Source organism: Aquarana catesbeiana, linkage group LG12 (genome assembly GCF_042186555.1).
Source record: "Aquarana catesbeiana isolate 2022-GZ linkage group LG12, ASM4218655v1, whole genome shotgun sequence".
In the NCBI taxonomy this organism is placed as follows: Eukaryota; Metazoa; Chordata; class Amphibia; order Anura; family Ranidae; genus Aquarana; species Aquarana catesbeiana.
Window position 1 is genome coordinate 82,004,840 of NC_133335.1, and position 16,761 is coordinate 82,021,600.

A 16,761-nucleotide genomic window follows, 5' to 3' on the forward strand; every position below is an offset into this window, starting at 1 on the left:
GCAACACAGTCTTCAGGTTATGTTGGGCACATTGCATGCTTGCTTTCCCTTATACACTGTCAGATTGGTCTGCTGTACATTTATAATGACTTCCATTGTGTTGGTGCACTATACAGCAGTCCTCTCTGATAGTGAATGAGTTAACACAGCTGCTGGCTGAATAATGCCCCACACTCATGCTCGGCTGAAGCCTCTCAATTCATAGCCAGAGAGACAATTTTCTGCTGTGTCTCTGGGCCAGGAGGGGTTAATTTTGCATTGCAGTAACTACCTATACTCCAGCCTGGACTTTGCCATGCATGTGGGTCCAGTGCCTGCTTAGCACTGTGGAGGATGTGTGTCTTGCCAATCCTGAAGCTCAATAAACATGCCAAGACCAGCATTGTTGGCTTCTGAAGAGTACCTGTGGAAGTCAAGTAGCTAATAGACCCATGTTACTGTGGAGATGGAGGACTCTGCCTCTCAAAGACTCTGAATGAGTGGGGTGCAGCTTTGCTTCTCAAAGGCTCTGGATGAGTGAGGTGTCACTCTGCTTCTGTAAGGCTCTGAATTAGTAAGGTGCCACTCTGCTCCTCAAAGGCTCTGAATTAGTAAGATGTCTTTCTGCTCCTCAAAGGCTCTGCATGAGTGAAATACCATTTGGCTTCCCAAATACTCTGAATTAGTAAGGTGTCTCTCTGCTCAAAGTCTGTGAATGAGTGAACTACCACTTGGCTTCTCAAACTCTGAATGAGTGAGGTGCTGCTCTACGTCTCAAAGTTTCTGTATAAGTGAGGTGCTGCTCTACTTCTCAAAGGCTCTGGATGAATGAGATGTTGCTCTGCTTCTGTAAGGCTCTGAATGAGTGAGGTGCCACTCTGCTCCTCAAAGGCTCTGAATTAGTAAGGCGTCTCTATGCTTCTCAAAGTCTCTGACTTCCCCAGCCATCCCCATGAGTAAGCTCCAGTGGGCCGAGTGAAATGTGTTGGGGACTTGGCCTGATGGGGGTCCAGGCTGAGACTGACATTTGACATCTTCAGCTCTTATCTCTCAAAGTCTAAGTTAGTAAGGTGTCTCTCTGTTCAAAGGCTCTGAATGAGTGAACTACCACTTGGCTTCTCAAGGGCTCTGAATAAGTTAGGTGCTGCTCTACTTCTCAAAGGCTTTGAATAAGTGAGGTGCTGCTTTACTTCTCAAAGACTCTGAATGAGTGGGGTGCCGCTCTGCTTCTGTAAGGTTCTGTATTAGTGAGGTGCCACTCGGCTTCTTAATAGCTCTGAATTCGTAAGATGTTACTCTGGATCTCTAAGGTTCTGAATGAGTGAGGTCTTGCTCTGCCTCTCAAAGGCTCTGACTTAGTATGGTGTCACTCTTCTTCTCAAAGGTTCTGAATTAGTAGGGTGTCACCCTGCTTCTCAAAGGTTATGAATTAGTAGGGTGCACTCTGCTTCTCAAAGGTTCTGAATGAGTGAGGTGTCGCTCTGCTTCTTAAAGGTTTTGAATGAGTGAGGTGTTTCTCTGCTTCTCAAAGATTCTGCGTGAATGAGGTGTCGCTCTGCATCTCAAAGATTCTGCGTGAATGAGGTGTCGCTCTGCTTCTCAGAGGTTCTGAATGAGTGAGGAGCTACTCTCTTTCTCAAAGGTTCTGAATAAGTGAGGCGCTGCTCTCTTTCTCAAAGGTTCTGAATAAGTGAGGTGCATCTCTGCTTTTCAAAGGTTCTGATTGAGTGAGGTGCTGCTCTCTTTCTCAAAGGTTCAGAATGAGTGAGATCCTGCTCTCTTTCTCAAAGGTTCAGAATGAGTGAGATGGGTAAGGTGCTGCTCTTTCTCAAAGGTTCTGAATGAGTGAGGTGCCTCTCTGCTTTTCAAAGGCTCTGAAGGAGTAAGATGCCTCTCTGCTAGTGGCCAGTGAGCTTATATTCACTCCTCCAAAGAGATATATATATATATATATATATATATATATATATATATATATATATATATATATATATATATATATATATGTAAAGTTTGTGGCTTACACTACAAACCTGTTAGTACCTTTTATATGAAATCTGTTAATGACTTCCAATGGCACTCTGCACAGGGGCATCAGGACAAAGCCGACTGGGACTACCTCCACTTATAGGGGGGAGTGGAAGAGGGCGCACCCATTCAGAGGATGTGCGGGATGCTCTTAGCAGTTTGGATGTGGCCATACAGGGTGAGTATTGTATCCTTCCACTACAGATAATGTACCACCTAACTCTCACAATTCTATTTTGTAATCATTTTCTCATATCTCACTAGAATCCCGCATTTCTCCTGGAATCCCAGACACACCCACTCGCTTGGTGTTCTCTGCGTTGGGGCCGACGTCCTTAAAGGTCAGCTGGCAGGAACCACTGTGTGAACGAGAAGTGCTGGGGTACAAGGTGCACTATCAGCTGCTCAATGGAAGTACGTAAACTTGAATTTAGAAGGCCTGATTTACTAAAGTGTGAAGGGAGGTAATACTGTATAATACAGGATCAGATGTATGCATACTTGAGTATCAGATGTATGTACAATACAGGATCAGATATATATTATAGAATTCGATATATAATACAGGATCATATGTATGTATAATACAGGATCATATATACAGTATGTGCTATACAGGATCAGATATATGTATAATACAGGATCAGACGTATATTATAGGATTAGATGTATAATAAGAATCAGATGTACAACATTGTAAGTATATATTATAGGATCAGATGTATACTCTAGTATCAGATATAAGTGAAGCCCACTCTTCTTCCAGGCGATTCTCGGACCATCGATATTCTGAATCCCAGAGAGAACTCGGTGGTGGTGGAAGATTTGCTCCCCAACCATTCCTATATGTTCCGGGTGAAGGCACAAAGTGAGGAAGGCTGGGGACCGGAACGGGAAGGTGTCATCACTATAGAGTCCCAGGTGGACCCGCACAGTCCTCTCAGCCCTGTACCAGGTACTTAAAAGCATTAGTTTATTAGTTGAACTATGATTATTGTATAATACCTAGCGCATGGAATAAAGGAATACACAGATGTGACCATTGCTGATAAAGAAATACATAATAAAAATGGAATCACAGTCAGTAAGTAATATGAAAAGAATTAGTAATCAGAGAAGCAAACCGAAGTCCTGTACTGTGAAAAAGTCCCATTCACACAGTCCAGGGAATATTGTTTTCTAGCTTGTGTCTTGGGGTATGAATATATGGGGGGGGGGATTCAATAAAGCCATAATGACACTTGTCTACAATGGCAGGTGGGGGGCTCAGCTGTACTGAGGACGTAGGGTCCGTATGGACACTCTGCGTTTCCATAGCAGGTACATGAATCTGCCACTAGCACTGACATTTGTCATGTAGAGGCATGTTGGCATTCTAGAGACACTATGAACTCCCCGACCGTGCTTTGACTTTTTATAATAGGTTTACGTTAAATGACATTTCCCTGATAGAGAAACACAGAGGCTGTCATTGAGGACCTCTTTCTTAAAATGCTATTTGCCTGACTTCAGTACTATGAGTCACTGCCCAGGAACAAGCATGCAGAATAAAAATCACATTGAAGTCAGATCTTCTAATCTGCACAGTTTTTAAGAGTCAGTGACTAAAGCCTGGTACACACGATCGGATTGTTGGCCAACAGAGTGTCAGACTTTTGTCAAAAGAGCGTGTGCCTGGATCTTGTCTTGCATAGTAACGGTACACAATTCTCGGCCAACAAACACGAACGCACTGACGTACTACGTGGAATTTCAGCTCTTGCGCTCCACCCTTTAGGCACCTTCTGCTAATGTCGTGTTTGGTGAGCATTGATTCCGAGCATGCGTGTTTGTACTTTGGACTTTTGTGTGACGGATTTGTGTACTGACCATACGGAAATCTGACAACAGACCGTTGTCCACTGAAAATTTACTAGCCTGCCATCCAACATTTGTTAGCGGAAAGTTGGACAACAATTGTCTGAAGGGTTGGATTTTAGGCCAACAGTCTGTCATCACACAATCCCCTGCCAACAATCGGATTGTCTATACGAGGCTTTAGAATGTATTGAAGCCATTGGATCAGCATGACAGCCAGGGAACTAGAGTTTCTACAACTGGTTAATAACAAATTTTAAATTGGAGAGATTTTCCCTCCCTTACTGTCACTGTGACAAGGGTTTTATCAGACAGGAAGTGAAAGAAATTCACAAATCGCTAATTTTAAATACAGCAATCACACTTGTAAAACACGTTAAAACTGTAAAAAATGACTATATTACAGCTTACCAGTCCTTAAATGTGGTGGTTTCATTTGTTTTTAGGCCTCTTTCACTTACTTTTAATGGGACATCTTCCAGTATTGCACTTCCTGTCCTAGGGTGACCACACTGACTGTATTGTACCTATGAAGCAGCAGTGTTGTCATCCTAGGACAGGACTACAGAAGATGTGTCTCTCCTCTTCTCTATAACATGGGGGGGGGGGGGTTCTGTATGCTCTCAGAGATAGCTGGTAACAATGTAACAGTCAGTGCAGGCAGAGAAAGAGGAAGTTATCAGCTGATATGATTTTTGGCAGAATATTTTTGCACTTATCAGACAGATAAAACAAACTGTTTTCAATGGTATATTTAATGTGGTTGTAAACGATCACCTTATAAAACAATCCATTCAGTTAAAAATAGAAATGAAAAGCAAAAAATTCTTGCATTGATATAAAAAAATCATTATAAATACCTTTTTTTTTTTTTTTTAAAAATGATCACATTCCCTCTGTTCTCAGCTGCATAAGAGCTGGGGGAGGAGAAGCAGCAGCACACTGAGCTCGCCAAGTGAATGGCTGTGCAGCAGGGGCATGTCAGGACAAGTCATCATTAGCGGAGAGTACATTTAGTTCCCAGCATAGCTAGAGAACTGACCCCCTGTGTGCTTTCCTGCTTAGTGTGGTCAGTTTTTAATAGGAAACAGGAACACCAGGGATTTCACATAAAGGAAGCAATACAAAGAGAACAGGAGACTTTCTCATACAAGTACATGGGACAGCAGGCACAAATCAGGAATATGAAGTGTTGGGGTAACAAACACTTTAACAGATCAAAAGGCAGAAAGTAACATACGTTTATTGTTAGAGTTCCCATTCACTTTATTGTCACTTATAACCTACCAATGTTTGCTAATTCTACTTCTCCTTGGCAGGATCCCCCTTCACCCTGAGCACTCCCAGTGCCCCCGGACCCCTCGTCTTTACAGCTCTTACCCCAGATTCACTGCAGCTGAGCTGGGTGAGACCAAGGAAACCTAATGGCACCATCCTGGGTTACATGGTCACCTGTGAAATGCTGCACGGAGGAGGTGAGTGCTCCATTCAGATATCACTTCACATTCAAGTGTTACTAAACCCAGGAGCCTGCATTCACTATATCTGGTCTCCCACAGTACACACAACATGGAAATGCAATTATTTTTAGTAAATATAAACTGCTAAATACCTTTTCTCATCAGCAGTCTTATGACTTCTATCAGTGTCTGGTTAAAGCTTATAGGAGTTGTCATTCTCCTCTGACTGTCCTGAGGCTGTAGGACCCCTGACCCTCTGTCTGGGCAGTGCTGGTTGGCCCTGAGCTGATCATATTCAACCCCCCCCCCCCCCCAAGAAAAAAGAAAAAACTCTCTAGCAATACATACTAAACTGAGCATGTGCAGAATGCCCCCAAGGCTCTGTACTATCAGCAGATAGATTGGGGACGGTAAAAGAAAGGGAGGATCAGAAAAGACAGGATCAAACAGCCTTTTTATACAATATGCAGGATTAGCTCCTTAGGTTCCACGGTGAGTATAACAAGCATGCTTTACTGCGTACACACACTGATTTTACTGTTGTGGGTTTAGTAACATTAAGTACTGTTATCCCACGGTCTAAATAACTGCCCTATATCACTCCTAGGAGAACCAAGAAATATATACGTGGAAGGTGATATGCCTGAGACTACACTGACCGTTCCCTTCCTGAATGAAAATCTGCCCTACAAGTTCAAAGTGCAAGCCAAAACAACGCAAGGCTTTGGGCCAGAGAGAGAAGGAATCATCACCATAGAATCTCAGGATGGAGGTGAGGAACACAGGATTGATTTCTACAATACTATGGGAATATACATCACTTTACATGTCCTTAAAGATAACCATTCCTATGGGGGGGCTGCCATTACCAATCCCCTCCCAAAGATGCTAGTTCTCTGCACCGGAACTACCTCTGCTTCTGATTGGACAGTACAGAGAGCAAAGATCATGTGCTAATAGTAGCAACCATACGTGTGCACAGTCTATTGCATTAGGGTGTGGACCTCAAAGCTCAAACACGTGTATGTATATGTGTGTGTGTATATAATATATACACTGACCGTGTCATTATTATTATTATACAGGATTTATATAGCGCCAACAGTTTGCACAGACAGTACAGTGACAATACAATTCAACACAGGAGGGAGCTTACAATCTAGGAGATTGTAGGGCAGAGATTGGTGTCAGTAGGGCAGTGGACGGTGTTTTTATTTGTATTTTTTTTTTTTTTTTATTATTATATTTTAAAATTTTATTTTTTACAAATTTTTTAGAAGCTCTGTTAGGGGGCTTTGGTAAAATATCAGGGGCTTAAACGGGGGAATCTGTGACACACAGGGGGATTCGGGTGTGCCCAGGCACACCCTGTGCTTACACCTATGGTAGCAACTAACTGCCACCAGACTAAAGATTAGTGCCTAAATCTTAAAGATGATTTCTCATTGGTTGTTGTAGGTTTATACACCATATTGTATATAATGGTTCTATTCAGATTTGGGTCCTCTGTTCGTTAGTATTGAACACTCTGTTATTTCTGCTGTTTAATAAATCTAATGGAGAATATGAGTAAAGAACAGCACATGTAAGAGTCCACAGTACAAATATACATAGGGTGGTGTATGCTGCCATCTAGTGGCGATAAAGGGTGGTGCATGTTCTTGTCGTGTAATAAAAGGCATTGTATGCTGCCATCTAGTGATGATAAATTGGTATACTTTTTTTTTTAATTATAAAAATGTAATATCTTTGGTAATAGCAATGTAGAATAATTTTCAGAAACCTTCTTTTTTTTTTTTTTTTTTTTTATTTTACACTTTTGTACAACAACACTGCTAAAAGTTCTAGGTACTGTATGTACCACTCAATATAATAGAACTAGGTACCATAAAACATGCTAACTCGTTTGTTTCATACAGGAAACTTCTCTCAGTTTGGTACACAGCAGATCACACGGCGAGATGTTTTCAATCTCCCAACAGAGTTCAGTCAAACCAATGTCACTCACTCCACAATGTCAGAGCCTTTCTTCAAAGGTAAAATCTCACTAGAACGGTGCATATCTAAGATGTTTCAATCAAAATACTAACATGTCAGTGCTGTAGAGAATATGTACATAATGAGAAAACATATGAAAATTGGACCTGCACGAACAGAGGATTAAATCACTAAAGTAAAACATGTAATCAGTTACTGTGAGTTATTTGATCATTAAAAAAAAAAAAAATTTGATTAAGGCCTCATTGACATGAGCATACCTAGGCAACAAAGGGCTGTCTTCACCCACACAGGATGCACAGGTGTTCAGTTCATCCTCATGCAGGCAGTCCCATCCATGTCTGTTGTGACACGGGTCCCTGTCCCTGAAAGTACACTGTATGCAGGTGAAACAGCCCTTCGCACGGGTGTCAGGATAGGGATGCCTCTGTGAATATGACCTTACTAAAAGTTTTGTCATGTACATTATTGTGCAAAAGTTTTAGGCAGGTTTGAAAGAATGTTGTAAATGAAGAATGCTTTTTAGAAAGTGTTAATAGTTTATTTTTATCAATTAACAAAATGAGAAGAGAAATCCAAATCACTATTTGATGTGACCACCCTTTGCCTTCAAACCAACATCAATTCTCTTAAGTACTAGTTTTTGAAGGAACTCAGCAGGTAGGTTGTTCCAAACATTTTGGAGAACTAACCACAGATCCTGTATGGATGTAGGTTGCCTCAAATCCTTCAATCTCTTCATATAATCCCAGACATACTTAATGTTGGTGAGATCAGGGATCTGTGGGGCCAAACCATCATTTCCAGGACTCCTTGTTCTTCTTTAGCTAAAGACAGTTCTTAATGACATTGGCTGTATTTTTGGGGCTGTTGTCCTGATGCAGAATACATTTGGGTCCAATCACACACCTCCCCGATGGTATAGCATTGTGGATAAGTATCTGCCTGTATTTCTCAGCACTGAGGACACCATTGATCCTGACCAAATCTCCAACTCTATTTGCAGAAATGCAGCCCCAAACTTGCAAGCACACCATGCTTGCCTGCAGACACTTATTATTGTATTGCTCTCCAGCCCTTCACCAACTCAAAATTTTGACACCTCAGTCTAGAGCACCTGCTGCCATTTTTCTGCACTCCAGTTCCTATGTTTTCATGTATAGTTGAGTCTCTTCGCTTTGTTTCCACATCGGAGGTATGGCTTTTTTGGCCGCAATTCTTCCATGAAGACCACTTCTGGCCAGACTTCTCCAGACAGTAGATGGATGTACCTGGGTCCCCCTGGTTGTCCCCAGTTCTGTGCTGATGGCCATCTTCCGAGGTCGAAGGGAAGTAAGCATGATGTGTCTTTCATCTGCTGCATTAAAGTGGGAGTAAACTCCTATGCATGATTTTTAGCTATATATAAGCCTATAATAAGGCTTACCTATAGGCACTGTAAATATCTCCTAAACGTGCACCATTTAGATATTTACTTTAGATGCAGCCGGTGACGTCACCAGTGCATGCGCTCTGAAGGAACAGCATACCCGTGAGGTTTCTTCAGAGCAGTGCCATAAACAGCGACTAAAGAATGATGTCATTGCCAGCTCAGACAGATAGCCAAAGCCCGTGAACCCGGAAAGAAGACCAGGTGACGATGGAAGCCCCTTCAGTGGGGACAGCACACCACTGGAGGGCTTTATGTTCAGGTGAATCTGTCTTAATACTAGCACATTATGAGTTAAACTGCCCAGGGCTGTTTTTTTTTTTTGGATGCGGTTTACTACTACTTTAAGTTTCCTTGGCCAAACACTCCTTGACACTGGCCGATCAATGGTGTGCAAGTGCACCTAGAAGAATTGATGCTGGTTTGAAGCCAAAGGGTAGTCACAGCAAATATTGATTTGATTTAGATTTTTCTTCTGTTCACTCACTTTCCATTTTGTAAATTAATCAAAAAACATCTTTTTTCTCTACAGCTTTTGTAACATCACTTACCTATAATGAAGTATGTCTTACAATGTGCAGGCAACTGGATCCTGGAGAAATCTTCATTGCAGGGATGTCCTGTACTCTTCCTGTTCTGGTGCAGTGTGGGGTTTTGGGTGTCTGGGCACAGCTGCACTAAAGATGATCTGGCGGGTAGATACATGCTCCCTGCTGTCCACTCCTCACCTGAGAAAGGTCTTTCCTTGATTACACTGCCTGTAACACAATCTGTGAATGGGGGAAAGAATTCTGTGACTGATCAGACTCTCCCATTCACAAGTCATGTTACAGGCAGTGTATTTAGGGAAAGAACCTTCTCAAGCGAACAGGAGGGGGCGTATCCCCGTTAGATTATCTTTAGTGCAGCTGAACCTGGAGACCCAAAGCGGTTAACCCCCACAGTGTTGGAAGTTAGGCAAAAGGAAGAGGTCAGGGCAACCCTTCAGTCTAGGTTCACATCTATGTGGCTGCGCTTGATGCATTTTTCTGGTGCATTTTTGCATGCAGTTTTCATGCATTTTGCGTTTTCTTCTCTTTAACACAGTGTATAGCTGGTTGCTAAGAAGTGGGCCGGGAAACCGACTGCTGAGTCCTTAACAACCGATAAATCATCAGCTGTCAGTGGGGTTCCCCGCTGAGAGCAGAATGTAAAAAAAAAAAAAAAAAATTTGCCGGCAAAAAACGAAATCCATATCATACTCTTATCTGAGCATGCAGTCCGACAGGTCAGGAAAAGGAGGGGACGAGCGTGCGCCCCCTCCTGAACCATACCAGGCCACATGTCAACATGGGGGCTCTGCCCCCACCCCAAAGTACCTTGTCCCCACCTTGATGGGGACAAGGACCTCTTCCCCACAACTCTGGGCTGTGGTTGTGGGGGTCTTATTGGAATTAGAGCCACCCCTCCCCCCATGTTGAGGGTATGTGGCCTGGTATGGTTCAGAAGGGGGGGGCAGTGCTCGCTCATCCCCCTCCCTTTCCTGACCTGCTGGGCTGGTTTTGGGGGGGGGGGGGGGGTGGGCCCACATTGTTTTTCCCGAATATTTATTTATTTATTTTTTAAGGCAATTCTTGTTTTTACATTCAGCTGTCAGTGGGGAAGCCTGCTGACACTAATGATTCATTGGTTGTTAAGGATGTGGCGACCGGCTTCCCAGCCAGCTCCCTAGCAACCAGCTATACACTGTATTTGGTAAAAAAAAAAAAAAAAATCTCAATGTAAAATCACATGAAAAATGCAATACCTGCGTTTTTGGTGCGAGTCTATTACACGCAAAACATAATCTGCTGCCGAAAAAGAAAAGTCCCGGATCCTTTCCAAAAACGCACCGGCTGAAAAATGCATAATGAACGTGTACCATGGGAAACCCTGTTAAAAGGACTGTAGTGCGTTTCTGCAAACCGTGCTAAAAAACGTGTAGGGTTTGTGAAAATTTCTACAGAATCCAGCAATGTGCACATTGTAAGAAAATCCCTTATTACAGGTCAGTTATGAAACTAGAGCTGAAGAGAAAAAATATGTTTTTTAGCTGAACTTTAGCTTTACTGTTATTTTATCAATTTTTAACATTATACTTAAAAAAAAAAAAAAAAAAACAAAAACAAAAAAAAACAGTTCATACAGCGTAGAGAAGTGACACTATTGTAATCATTTGCCACAGGTATTCTAGCAGGAAAAGCTTGATTGAACAAATTGTAAATGTTTTATGAATAAAAACAATGGAGGCTGCCATTTCTGATCTGCTGCCTTCTTGTCAGTTATCTTGATCCTCTGACTCTGAGTCAATGATGTGGAACGTGTAATAAAATCAGGAAACAAAGAAAAAAGTCAGCAGTTCCTATCTACATATGATTCTGGGTTAGTTACTCAAAGTACTGAAGCTGGAAGGTCAGCAATGGCAGCTTTTTTTACATGACCTTTCACATTTAACAACTTTATATCATGAGCTCTCAGTAAATCCCATGTACCTCTGTGTTGTTGACCTGCATATGAGGTTTGGCTAATGGTATTTACTCTTCCCATTTCCACCTGCAGATGGCATGTCTGTTGCCACCCACCGCATGGAAAGCTCGGGCACGGTCACACAACAGGTCACCAAAGAGTACGTCACACGAACAATGATGCAAGGAGGATCCCTCAGTAGACAGGTGGAGCGCCAGTTCTATGAAGCCTAAAAAATACACCATGCTGCCTTCACCGGACAATACGCCGCGCTTGGGTGCCATTTATGTATGGCGCATCGCTATGACTCCCTCTTTACGTCATGGGAGTTGCTTTTGTGCTTCTATGTGTAATCCTATTTGGGAGATTCTGAACATTTTCCTTAGAAGTCAAAACTAAGACAGGACAACGTAGAGGATGGAGAGATGACAGGTGTATACTGACGCAGGTGCTAGCCAAGGTACCAAAGGGGTGACAATTTTAATGTCTGAACTCTGCTTCATAACACAATGCTAAAATGATTTTACTTTGACGGGGAGGGATCCATTGTAAAATGTCGTCCCAGCATCCTGCGCTCCATGGTATGCTTTAACCAAACTTTATTTAATTATCTTTTTTTATGATTTGTATATAACTTTTTTTATTACAAAATATGCAGCAGAAAGGCATTCTATGTCTGTGGGACATGTACTGGATGAACCTTTGTACTGGCCCACTATGGGTAATGGGATAGATATATGGGGGATGGGTAAGGCTGTAATGTCAGGTGTACTGGATGCTGTAGAGGAGGTCTTAGTACTATCCTGGGGTCGGTAATGGGCTAGGTGTATGGGGATGGATGAAACTTTAGGATGCTGTAGAGGACCTTGGTACAGGCTCACTATGAGTAATGGGATAGGTGTATGGGAGTGGATGAGGCTGTAATTTCTGGTATACTGGATGTTGTAGAGGACCTCAGTACTGTCCTGGGGTCCGTAATGGGATAGGTGTATGGGGGGTGGATGAGGCTGTAATGTCAGGTGTACTGGATGTTGTAGAATGGACCTTTGTACTGACCCACTATGGGTAAAGTGGGACAGTAATAGACTAGGTGTATAGGAATGGATGAAACTGTAATGTCAGGTGTACTGGATGCTGTAGAGGGGACCTTAGTACCGTCCCGGGGTCAGTAATGGGATAGGTGTATGGGAAAGGATGAAACTGTAATGTGAGGACAGTATTACAAAGTGGAGACATTTTAGAAGGAAAAGGGGAGTTATTCAACTGAGAGCATCCAAAATGTCTAGAAACATCACCAGAGATCATTAAAGAACTCTAAACAAAAACTCTCAAATAGCAGAGCTTTCTAAACCAATGAATATAACCTATTAAAGTTGAACTCCTGCCTTAAGGTCCATCAGGTGTCACTGGAAGCCAGGTTACATCTGTACAAACCCTCCAAACTGACAGCTATGATGTTCTTATAATAGAACTTGGTGCACACACGTCCTGATATGTATTCATTCTTCCACATATGCCTGACTGTTAGAGCTGTGGGGATCCCATTAACTGTATATTTCCTCACAGATCATAGGCACTCTGGTCTCCTCCCATAACCCAAAATCATTCTAGTAACTGCCATGTGACTACTTACCTGCTGGGCCCATGAGCGTAGAAGGCTTGGCTGTAGAGATAGAAACTCAGTACTACAAAAAAAATGCACACATTACAATTAGATTGTTCAATCTTCTATAGATCGAGCAGCAATGGAAGGTCCTGACTGACTAGATATGCATGTTAAACAAAGGGTTTTGGTAGGTCCTCATTAGATTTTGGTATGTGTAAATGGGATTTTCTGTACAGTTAGACTTTTAACAGTAAAGGGATCCTAACAAGCTAAAAGCAGCCACCTTGATGTGCCTAATAGTATAGAAAGGACCTGTGTAATGGTATGTGATGTTACAATAGAGGGGTAAATAGCCCCCATTAAGATTCTTTAATAGGTGATATTGTAGGAAACACATTTCATTGGGTTACTGCAGATATGACAATCAGAGATACCCGCACACTGGTCCCTCTGATCTCGGTTTACTCCCATCAGACATATACTGTATCATTTAATAAAATCAGTACATGTCAAAAGTCCTCAGGATTTCAAGTGCAATCAAACCCAAAATGTATTATATTGCAGGTTACCAATCATTAGATGTGGTGGCTGCATTACTTTTCTTTTTTTCAGGATGATTTTCCTTTTAATTCACCTGGCGATCCGTCCAGTAACACACCTCCCGTCTTAGAGTGTCTGCGTTCTGGATGAAGTAGTAAAGCAAATTGAAGCTGAATTCCATATAACACTTTATATGCAGTTACAACAAATGTTTTTTTTCCTTTTGGAATAAAGATTTTACTTAACCCTCTGACACTTTTACTGGGCAGCTTGGTCTGTTTAAGGCTGGGTTCACACTGAAGAACGCAGCGGCTCATAGCAGGAGTCCGGTGCGTCTCCATTCACCTTTTCAGGTCCGATTTTAGCCCGAATTCTTGGCTGAACTCTGACCTGAAACAGACCAAAAGAGGCACAGGACTCCTGTGCAATTTGCACCGTGGCCGCTGCGGAGATGTGTGAACCGGCTCCATAGAGAGCCAGTCACAATCTCCTGCTATGTGAATTGGAGAAACCCACATACAATTGGTAATAGTGTGAACCTAGCCTAAAGGTAGTTAACAAATGGCAGACTTACTGGCCAGATCAGGTGAAAATAAGAGAGAAAAAAATAATGCAGCTACCACATCTAAGAACTGGTAAGCTGCAATATATCATTTTTTTTTTTTTTATTAGGTTTAATACCCTCACTATGCGAAGAATGATACATTAAAAAGATAATGCCGATACAAATAAAAATTTGCTTTATTAAAGTAGAAAGGTATATTCACTACAGATTACAAGACACCGCAACCGGCGGATGGCTTGGTGACATAGAAGGTCGGTGTTCCTTGGAATTTCTCCTGAGAAAAGAAACACAAGACAGTGACTTATCTCATATACACATTCACACATTTTACATAGGCGTTGTATGCCAAGCTGCTTCATACTAACCAAATTCCTTCTTTGTGGTCAACAAGATGGTGCAGCATGAACTTCCACAAATCCCATACCTGTATGTACACTACGATGACCCCTTCACAAGGAATTACATGAAGAGTTGTAAGCTGCCTAAATCCAAGTTAATAGGATCCTTTCACAAACTTCTAAATGTAGGTAAAAGCATTGAAAATGACATCTTTTAACCTCCTCCCGGTGACGGTATGCATCTATGTGGCCTCTCAGTGGGTGGACTTCTATGGAGCTTCTCTGCATTAATGTGGCTATTTGTAGGCACGTTTCTGTGCTGAGAGCGCGTGCCCTGCAGGAACCCAGCGGGGACCAGAAAGCTTCCGATGCATACTTGCAATCGGGAGCTTTCCGAATCATGTGACTGACAATCGGTCACATGACCCGAATGCTTGCCTCTGCCTCCCAGTATTTAGAAGCCCCTTAAAGGCTGGTAGGATGCTGACATACAACGTCTCTCCTTGACTACTCCTACTATGTTATAACCATCTTCTTTTCTGGGAAAGTCCAATTACTGTCTGTGCTGGCCCAGCACCTCCATCTCTCACCTCACCTACACAACATTTTCTGTAGGTGCTGGGGGAGGAGTTAAGATTATAGAGAGTTACTTGACTGCTGCTGGGACTGCTACTGTCACATTCATGATGGTGGCACCTATTAGCAGTCTTGGACTTTTGCTATTAAAATGAATTGTCTGGCAACAGGGTTTCTTTAAGGCAGGGGTCCCTAAAGTTTCTAAACAAAGGGCCAGTTTATTGTCCTTCAGACTTTTGGGGGGCCGGACTGTGGGTATTGAGAGTAAAAAAAGGTCCCAACGTCAGTGGGAAAAAACAAAACTCCATTTTTGGTGTCATTGGGAGGAATTTTGCCTCATTGTTGGTGTCATTGGGAGGAATTTTGCCCCATTGTTGGTGTCATTGGGAGGAATTTTACCACATTGTTGGTGTCATTGGGAGGACTTTTGCCACGTTGTTGGTGTCATTTGGAGGAATTTTGCCACGTTGTTGGTGTCATTGGGAGGAATTGTGCCCCATTATTGGTGTCATTGGGAGGAATTGTGCCCCATTATCGTGGTCATTGGGAGGAATGGTGTCCCTTCACTGGGGTCAGTGGGGGGGAATTATGCCCCATTGTTGGTATCAGTGGATGAAATGGTGCCCCAAGGGCCAGATAAAAGCAAGCAAAGGGCCGCATCTGGCCCCACGGGCCGCAGTTTGGAGAGCACTGCTTTAAGGTATAAATGACTTTTGGGGCTCGTTTTGCAGCCTTTGCCACCCCTCTAAAAAGCGATCTGCGGTGGATCGCTGGCATGTGTCGGTGGTGAAGAGGCTATATCACAGCCTGTTTTGACCCTGAAAATATGTGCACTGCATGCAGTTGCAGCTTGGCCCAATTTATTTGAATGGGGTGTGTTTGGTGGTGGTACTGCCTGTCAAATGCAACATGCTGTTTGATTTTTGCTGGGGCCATGACATTCATACAGTCCTCAGGAGCTGCATCTACTTGTTCAGGTGGGTAGTAAAACTGCGTCTCACCCACCTGCTTTTAAACCCCAACCCCACCCCCACCCCCCAAACAAACCCTTAGGGAGGCATCAGCAACATGTAAGAAAGCACTGCCTAGTTGGCTTAGTTTTGGATGAGGGCTGAGTATGACCCTTGGTGTGGAGCCTATGGTCTGCTAGGGTGATGATCGTTCCTTACTTTGATGAATCCCCATTGACTACTAATTCTGGGACTGTGATGTCCAAACAAGGAAAGGAAGACAAAGACAGCAATAAAAACCATTGTCAAAAAGTTCAAACCTTTCCCCCTCATTATTAATAGCGTGTTTTTTTTTTTTTTTTTTTTTTTTTGGCCGATTCCCCATTGGAGATGGCCTGACAGGAAGTGAGGAGGAATCTCCCTAACAGGGACCTAGATGGCAAAATCCTGACAAAGGCTCTAAGTCTTCTTTCATTAGAAGAAAATGGTATGTTTTGGCCAGGGCTTGGGTTGAACTATGATGGCACACCATATGTCCTACTCTCCCATTAACTAGAATGACGTCAATAGCTTTACAGTGAAGTCCTTTTAAACATGTTACTGAACTGGACAAGCATTTCTCAGTTCATAGGAATTTCATAATAAGGAGATTTCTATCCCTCTGAATGAATGGAAGCGGCATCTGGGAGATGGCAATATAGAATGTATATTAAAGACAGCTGTCTGAACAGCAACACGTTCTGCTTTGTTTTGTACGGTTATCTCTGTTATCTTCAAAACTGGTTTAACTTTTGTGATAATAAAGTCATTTTTTCATAAAACACTTCAGTGTGCATAATTTGTTCATTTATGTTCCGTCGGTCGAAGAAAACTGCCATTAACCCCAACCTTCTCTCTCCACTTCTATAGTCTTCTGGGGTGTCATTTTTTTTTTTCTTACATTTTTCAGGG

The 16,761-nt window shown here is 42.5% G+C and overlaps 2 protein-coding genes across 2 annotated transcripts in view; one reads left to right on the plus strand and one right to left on the minus strand.

Annotated features, from left to right (window-relative positions):
* The window catches only part of ITGB4 (integrin subunit beta 4), a gene marked incomplete in the record, with an annotated part of 126,861 nt that extends 110,228 nt beyond the window's left edge, over positions 1-16,633 (plus strand). The window contains 7 exon segments of the mRNA XM_073608132.1: positions 2,069-2,185; positions 2,272-2,421; positions 2,774-2,962; positions 5,184-5,339; positions 5,932-6,096; positions 7,244-7,360; positions 11,329-16,633. Of these exon segments, the coding sequence (XP_073464233.1) occupies positions 2,069-2,185; positions 2,272-2,421; positions 2,774-2,962; positions 5,184-5,339; positions 5,932-6,096; positions 7,244-7,360; positions 11,329-11,468 (1,034 nt within the window).
* GALK1 (galactokinase 1) overlaps positions 14,099-16,761 on the minus strand; it is a 52,468-nt gene continuing 49,805 nt past the window's right edge. Inside the window, exon 8 of the mRNA XM_073608133.1 lies at positions 14,099-14,220. Coding sequence (XP_073464234.1) covers positions 14,155-14,220 — 66 coding nt within the window. The 3' untranslated portion in view covers positions 14,099-14,154. The remainder of the gene's footprint in view (positions 14,221-16,761) is intronic.